The sequence below is a fragment of the Vigna radiata genome, chromosome 8 (assembly GCF_000741045.1).
Source record: "Vigna radiata var. radiata cultivar VC1973A chromosome 8, Vradiata_ver6, whole genome shotgun sequence".
NCBI classification, from domain to species: Eukaryota; Viridiplantae; Streptophyta; class Magnoliopsida; order Fabales; family Fabaceae; genus Vigna; species Vigna radiata.
The window spans coordinates 15,916,690-15,925,324 of record NC_028358.1 but is presented as its reverse complement, the minus strand read 5'-3'; the positions used below and the strand labels follow the sequence as shown (position 1 = coordinate 15,925,324).

The following is an 8,635-nucleotide window of genomic DNA, read 5'->3' as shown; positions in this document are numbered from 1 at the left end:
CTTCTTTGCACATGTCTTAGCAATTTATGAAAAATAATTTTTCTGAATGGGTAGGGCCTAACCTTGTGAGAGTTAAAAAATTGAAACTGATGAAGTATGTTACGAACACAGTATGGATCGAAGTTGGATGCATGCACCTTGCATCTCTGAAGAATATGAGAAGGGTGTTTCGGTGTTCTTGCAATATGTTAAAGAAAATGTAAAGTCTATGAACGAGACATATTTCTGTCCTTGTGTTCGTTGTGTTAATAAATTACGACAAGACTTAGGCAATTTGCATGACCATCTATTCATGTTCGGCATAATGAGAACTTGTACCGTTTGGACTTGGCATGGAGAAGTACTGGACCAACCTACCACGTCACGAGGAACGAATTATGTGGAAGAATGGATGAGTGATCATTTAGAGGACATGATACGTGATGTTGATGAACATAACTTTGGAAGAGCTAATTTGTATGATTTTCTTATCAATGATTCAGAGTAACCGCTGTACCCAGGCTGCTTGAACATTACACGTCTGTCTGCAACTTTGAAGTTGTTTAGTTTAAAAGCAAGGGCATGATACGTTTACGGATTTGTTGAACCTCAGACCATTCAACGTTGGGGTAACACAGTTGAAACCAAACAAAATTATTTGCAAACAGGGATGGTTGAGTCAAACAGAGGCGTATAGCTTGTGTCATACATTGATGGGTATGTGTTGTTTTATGTAAAAGGTAATTAAAGTTTACTTAATTAGTTTACTAATTATTTATGATGTTCTAAACAGGGCTCACTAGCAGTTGTTGGTCCTCATTCCCAAACATTGTACAATTGTATTCTTATGTTCGCTGCAAAGGAAGATGGAAAATGACTTGAGAAACATGCTTCAATGGTAAGTGTTTCGCCAAAAATGACTTTAAAATTCATGTTAACCTTAATTTTTTATGATTTGATACTTATATTAATATTACTTTGTGTTTTAATGTAAATAAAGTAATGGGTAAATCTCGAGGTCAGCTAAATCAAGCCTGTCTCCAAAGGTTGGGTGCATTTATAGTTTTAATTCATTTACTATGTTATTCAATGATCTTAATTCTTGACTATATTTAGTTTGTCATTTTAGTGTACCAAACAACTAGATTCATGGGAATGTGGGTACTATGTGATGTCTTGGATTAAGACCATCATTCGAGCTGACATTACGGATGACTGAAATGAGGTAATAATCATACTTACTTTCAAAACATCACAAATAAATAATTTTCTTTGAACATATATCAAATCATAATGAATATTTCTTAATTGTGCAACGCTTCAACAATTTATCTCCTTTACCCGAAGACACCATAAAGCAGATAAGGCAGGAGTGGACAACTTATCTTCTGCAAAATTGGAACTAGGAAGACTTATATTTGTTCTTGAACATTACTTAGGTTTAGTTTAAGTTTATAATTTCATATTTTTTATCTTTGATTGAATTATAGCTAAAACATAAACATTTATTATAAATAGTTGTTCTGGGTCAATTTTCTGATTTTCAGGTGTGGTTTTATTGGAAAAATAAAATTTTTTTTTTTAAAAAAAAACACCCAGAAGACGTCGGTTAATGCAAAACCGACGTCTACAAATGTCTGTCAGTGCACACACCGACGTCCAATGAGTTACAGTGGACAAAATGCTCCAAGGCCTAAATGTCGCCTCTGGACAAGTAAGACGTCTATATAAACGTCTATTGTAACTATGACCGACGTCTATGCAGACGTCGGTGTTGTAGACAGCCGACGTCTATGTAGAGGTCAGTTATTCCTAATCGATGTCTCATTTAACGTCACTCGAATAGACATCGGTTCCATATATGACGTTAAAAATCCAAAATAACCGACGTCTAAAGCCCTTTATGCACTAATGCGTTTTTAGTTTAATTTTTAACCAGACATGAAAAAAATTGAAACAAAATATCAAAATCATAATTTTGCAAAAATTAGTGATTTGATGATTATTGAGTAATACGTCATTATTCCATTAGAATTTAAACAAAAGAGGTCGAATGCATAAAAGTTAAAACTTTAATATACAGTAATACGCCATGTAATTAAATCGGTTAGAAAGTTAGATTGAAATTTGAACTCAGTGCCAATTATATTTAAAGTTGAATTTATTTTAAAATAAAATATGAAAAATGAGTAACACTTAATTTGAGAATAATAAAATAAATAGAAACCAGCAAAAAATCTAAAATAATGTCTTAAGAATATCTTGCTACAGTATTAATAACTGAGTAGGTAGAAAACAACTTCAATAAACTTAAAAATTGAATCATTGGACGTCTAGTACTTTAAGGATTTAACGTGAAATACCATGAAGCATTTCTAAAAAAAATCCATTTTTATAGAACGTAGATTCATAAATGGAAACAAAACCAAAACAAATATACCATAACATTAAACATAGGAAAAAAAATGAAAATCAAACCATGAAAAGAGAGTTAAAATGTAGAAGGATTTTGGTGAATGGAGGTTGTAACGTTTTGGAAGAGTATGAAATCCAAATCCCTCAACATTTTTCTTTGGATTTCTATCACACCTTCAATCTTTTCACCATGCATAAAGAATCAAACCATAAGGAAATGACTTCTGTGAACTTGAAAGAGTTAGATAGAAAAACAAAATAAAATTAAAAGATTTTTACGAGACATTTTATGAATGAAAGTTATAGCGTTTTGAAAGGGTGCAAAATCCAAATGTATCAACCCTCTTCTTTGTGTTACTAGAGTTCCACATTTTGTAATTGGTTTAAAAAAAAAGAAAAAAATAATAAAAAAGGGATTGAGGCTTTGGCTCCTAGCTAGTCAATAAAACGTCGAAACTCTGATCAGTGGGACGTTTTATGGGTTGATTTAAAAAAAAAAGTGTTGACGGTCATATAAAACATCCGATATTTGTTAAGGTCAACGTCATATGGGAGGGAAACAAATCACTATTTAATATTTATTTATTTTGTAATGAACTTATGGTGTTTCTTTAGTTGATGTTATATGATTATTAAGGTCACTATTTTACGTTGAGCTGGTTTATGGTTGGACGTTATTTCATTTTACACGATGATTTGAAAATTTAAATGACATGAAGTGAATGAATTTATTTTCAATGATGTCATCGGTCATGGTTAATATTAACTGTTTTGTTATTAAACGTTAAATGCATGACCTTATAAGCGATTTTTGTACCAATGTAATCATCTCCCGGATGTTAAATAAATAAAACAGAAAAAAAAAAAAGTGTATAAATGTGTGACAATTGCCTGCACGTCTCACACATAAACTTTAGTCTCCTGGTGTCTTTCATTTTATTTTGAATTCTCTCTTAAAGAAAAACTCTTTCTGATAACACGATGCACTTCTCCTTCTCCTTCCAATTAACAATACTCTTTGCAATTTCAAGTCTTGCCATTATTCCCAACCCACCGGTGACGGCCATTGAAGGTCTGAAGTGTACGGTAACAAAGCTTTCTCTCACATACATCTCTCTCTCTTTCTCTCTCTATATATGATTATATTATTTGAATTTCAGTGGTAGGGGGAGAGGGAATGGATTTGAGTGAGCTGAGAAAAACAGTGGAGGAGATTGAAGTGGTGGATGGTCACTCACACAACATTGTTGCCTTTGACTCAAACTCCATCTCCGGCGGTTTTGTCCAGGCTTTCACTGTGGGAGCCTTTGTTGATGCTGATGCCATTGCTTTTGCACAAACCTCGCTATCATTCAAGGTTCCTTCTTCTTTAATGCTTCTGCAATTACTCTTTACTCTTACATTTTCTTTCTCCATCTACATTTACTCTCTAACTTCTTCCTTTCTTTCTTTCATTATGTTTTTCTTTCTTTTTTACTCACTATACAACTAAAACTAAGAAATATTTATCAATAGAAGATTCTCCTTTTAGTGTTTTCATTTTTATCCTTTAAATAACAATTTTTTAAAATTAAAATAATTATTTTTTCAATTTTATCTTTTCATTTAACTATTTCTTATTTAATTATTTTTTAAATTGAAATATTAGCTATAATAAAATTATAAAAATTACTTATATTTATCTTTATAATTATAATAGTAATAACAATTTTATTAGTTTTTTGTTATAAAAAAGTGAATAAACTTAGTTTGTTTTAACTAGTGTTAATAAAGAAATTTCGGTAATATTATTTAAACTTTTTTAATCACATTTAAAAAAAATAACTATTTTCATCACAATTTGATATAAAAGGTCATTAAGTTTGAGATAACTTCTTATTCTATCACATTTTAACTTATTAAAACAATTTTCTTTATTTTATAATATTCATAAAATCTTTGACAAACTTTTAAATATCAATTCACTCAAATCCATCCATTTATTCTCTCTCAAATTTATCTCTACAAGTGAATCTTATCTTAGTAAACTCATTATTTTATATTTATAACATTTTTGAAATTTATCCATATTTAAATTTTCGAAGAATCCCAATATCATTTAAGAGTAATTCTTCCATATATCATATATAATTGAAAATTATTTTTTTTCAATAATTTTCATTAATATATTTTTATAGACCAGTACTCTATTTTTATAATACTTTATCCTTTATAAAATCACAAATATAAATTAAAATGTTTAATTATACAATGTTTTGTACTATTATACAAACCTGTAATTTAATTAATAAATTATTTTCATTATATATATATATATATATATATATATATATATATATATATATATATATATATATATATATATATATATATATATATAAACGAAAAAAAATGCAATAAAATATAACCCACATTTTTTTCCACATAATAAAATACATACTATAATTGTTAACACCTATTAATTTAATTGTCTATGTTTTCAATATTATATTTAATATATTTAATGCATATATTATAAAAAACTGAAACAAAGTTATCTTATTTGTAAAAATATCCAACGTAAGCTTCGTGATAAAATAAAAAAATAAAATTCAAATATTTAGATTTATTTCAGTTGGGAGAGATAGAATAAATACTTTTTTCTAGCTAAAAATTACATGAAGTGGGAAACGGCAGTGGTATACTCTTTTACATATTATTTTTTATTATTGAGTAAAATTGATTAGAAAAAGGTAAATAATATGTAGGTGAATATAGGTTCAGTTTCCATGAATATATATGATGAGTGCCTTTCTGATTGAAATTACATTTGCATTTTCTTTTTGTTTGGTATAATAATAATAATACCAGAGAGGTTTAAGAGATGTTGCTGAGCTATACGGAACGGAGGTATCTTTGGAAGGCGTAGAGGAATACCGTAGGGTGTCTGGAATAGAATCCATCACCTCAACATGCTTAAAAGCTGCAAAATTCTCTGCCATACTAATAGATGATGGAATAGAAATGGACAAAAGGAACGAAATACAATGGCACAAGAATTTTACACCTTTTGTTGGCAGAATCTTAAGAACTGAACGACTGGCTGAGCAAATCCTTGAACAAGTCAGATACCACACTACACATTCATTCCTTTTTTCTTTTAAATTATTACCTTAAATATGAAAATAAAATTATTTATTTTTAAAGTTTGAAAATTATGTATTGAGACATGTATAAATTTTAATTTTTTTGTCAAAATTTAGAAATTAAAAATATATTTAGTGTTTCATTTTTTGTTTTAGATGTGTGATTGATCTCTTGTTTTTTTCATACTTTTATTTGCTTCTTACCATTCATCTAGTTTTGGGTTAAATATGTTTTTAGTCCCTATACTTTGAGGTGATTTTGGTTTTAGTCCATTTTCAAATTATGGTACAATTTAGTCCTTCAACTTTAGAAAATTATGTTTTAATCCTTTTTACCAATTTTTTTTAACTTTATTTATTGTTTCAAACACGTTTCATTATAACATTTGGATTGTTTACACTGTTTGACACATTTTTGCTTCAATGTTAACTGAGAAACGTGCTTGAAACAACAAATAAAGTTAAAAAAATTTGGTAAAATAGACTAAAACCATAGTTTTCTAAAGTTGAAGGACTAAATTGTCTCAGTTTGAAAATGGACTAAAACCAAAATCGCCTCAAAGTATAGGGACTAAAAACATATTTAACCCTCTAGTTTTTTACTTTGTGTTTATCTTATATTTATATAAAATTTTCCCTGAAGGGTTTGTCTAATGGATCTTCGTGGACAATCGATTCGTTTACTGAAGCTTATGTCTCAAAGCTCAGATCATATCCTTTAATTTACATGACTCTTTACATACTCACATAATTCCTTAGCTTAGAGTAACAAATCAATGTTTAGCTGGGTTCCTTAGCAATACTGTTACAGTTGCGAAAGAGATTATTGCCTTGAAAAGCATAGTTGCATACTACGGTGGCTTAGAAATCAATTTAAAAGTAACTAAAACGGAAGCTGAAGAGAGTCTGAGACAGGTGTTACTAAATGGTAAGTATGAAATTTGGTTTTAACATTATCTTTTTCAGACTATTATTTCTCATCCTTCTCTGTTTTCAGCTACGAAGCCTATCTATTTACTGTTTCACAGAAATCTTGTGGACTATCTCTTCTTGCAAAGTTTGGAAATTGCTCTAACTTATGACTTGCCAATGCAGATACACACAGGGTAATTCATGCATTTTATTTTATTCCATTCAATGTTACCTGACATTGTTAACCACGATATATGCTGGTAGAGTATACCTATTTACACTTTATACTTTGGTTTATGCAACTAGGTTTGGAGATAGGCTTTTGGATTTGAGCAAGTCCAATCCTCTTCATTTCCGTTCAGTTCTTGAGGAGAAGAGATATTCAAAGTGTCGATTTGTTTTCTTACATGCCTCCCATCCATTCTCAAAGGAAGCATCATATCTAGCTTCTGTTTACTCTCAGGCAAGAATTTTATGATTCATGGCTTAATGCATTGACTTGTATCAGGATATCAGAATTTCTATTAACCAAATTATATCTCTCAGGTTTACCTTGATTTTGGGTTGGCAATTCCAAAGCTTAGTATGCATGGGATGATTTCAGCAGTTAAAGATCTGTTAACTCTGGCTCCAACAAATAAGGTCACAACTTTATATGCAATCCAAATACTTGTTGAGTCACAATAGAGATTTTCAATTTCAATTCTCTAATTGCAGAGGTTCAAGTTTAAATCTAAATACGTAATGCATAACATTTTAATTCTCTTATCCCACTTGATATTGGAGTCTAATTTTGAAAATCAAATTTAACTTCTTTTACTATTTTCTTGAAATTCCCTGCTTTTTATTTTCAGTAAAGAATGTACAGATTGTGTAAAATGGAACCACTTTATGAATTATACTGAAATTTAATGCAATTATTTGATATGTACAAATATTGAGTGCTCACATATTTATTAGTTAATAAAATTTATTACAAAGAATACTACTTTTAGGGCATCTTTTTACTTTTCATAACAAATTTCAAATGTTTAGAATAGTTTAAATTCTTTAACAAAAGTTTTTCTTTTTTTCTTTTTAATTTTTGTAAGTTTAGTTTGGTGTCATGTTCAATTGTTTTTATTTTCTTTTTTAATAATGTTTTCATATGATGATAAATAATTTAAATAATTTGAAATATTAGTATAATTAAAATGTCAAAATACATAAATATTTAACAACAGTTAAAAAAAATGCTTTTGAAAGTTTGTTACCCTTTATTATAAGATCAAGTTTGAAATGAGCATGAAATTGAGACATGTCTCACAAATAAATTTTGCACTGCAGGTGATGTTCAGCACAGACGCCTATACATTTCCTGAAACGTTCTACTTAGGTTAGTTAGCATCAATTATGACACAATTCTTGCTTAGTGTTTGGCTTTGACTGCTTCAATTTCAAATGTTTCCCATGTACCATGTTGTCTTTCTTAATCATTCACGGTGCGATGATTACAAATTGAAATCATAAGTTTCGGTTTCACATTCACAGGTGCAAAGAATTCCCGCGAAGTTGTTTTCTCTGTTCTACGCGATGCATGCATAGATGGTGACCTCCTAATTTCTGAGGCTGTGGAAGCTGCAAAAGACATACTTGCTAGAAATGCAATCCGCTTTTATAAGATTAGTTCGGCCAACATCACTGTCCCTTAGTCAAGGAAGCACTAACACTTTAAAAACTATTCATGTTACGTAACTGAATGTGCATGTGTTCATGTTCAACACTTTGAATATTTCTAGAGACATTGTTTGATAAAACAATTTGTTTTCTAATTATCACCAGTATGATTTATAGTCTTATTTAAAAAAAGCAAATTATATATAATCTCAACATAATGCTAATTTTAATGATTAAATATGTTTTTAATTCTTAAACTTTAATGTAAAATTAGAATTTATTTCTATCACATACTTTAATACAATTTGATTTTCAAACTTTAATAATGAATAGTTAATTTTTTTACATGTCAAACAATGTTTTAGATTGTATGAATTGTTTACTCTCTTTGACACACTTAAACACGTAAAAAAATTATTGTTGTTGGATTAAAAAATAATTATATTAATTTATTTCTAAAATTTGACGACCATAATATATCAAATTTTAGGAGAGAAGAATTCTAATTTTGTGTCCAATTTATGAATTACAAACATATTTAACCTTAT

General features: G+C 29.0%; 1 protein-coding gene across 1 annotated transcript; it reads left to right on the top strand.

Moving 5' to 3' along the window:
• The first annotated feature begins 3,305 nt into the window (after nt 1-3,305).
• Nucleotides 3,306-8,122, top strand: LOC106770288 (protein fluG-like). Its single transcript, XM_022784775.1, has 10 exons — nt 3,306-3,475; nt 3,555-3,751; nt 5,245-5,496; nt 6,163-6,230; nt 6,329-6,447; nt 6,517-6,625; nt 6,738-6,894; nt 6,978-7,073; nt 7,758-7,806; nt 7,962-8,122. Exons 1-10 carry the CDS (start codon nt 3,376-3,378, stop codon nt 8,120-8,122), a joined length of 1,308 nt encoding a protein of 435 aa, XP_022640496.1. The 5' UTR covers nt 3,306-3,375.
• Nucleotides 8,123-8,635: the final 513 nt, after the last annotated feature.

Bases quoted from the DNA above. Each gene is read 5' to 3' on its own strand.
- LOC106770288 (XM_022784775.1), top strand. From the start codon at position 3,376: ATGCACTTCTCCTTCTCCTTCCAATTAACAATACTCTTTGCAATTTCA. The intron at 3,476-3,554 runs GTACGGTAACAA...TTTGAATTTCAG, and splicing joins GGCCATTGAAGGTCTGAAGT to TGGTAGGGGGAGAGGGAATG. The intron at 7,807-7,961 runs GTTAGTTAGCAT...TCACATTCACAG, and splicing joins TCCTGAAACGTTCTACTTAG to GTGCAAAGAATTCCCGCGAA.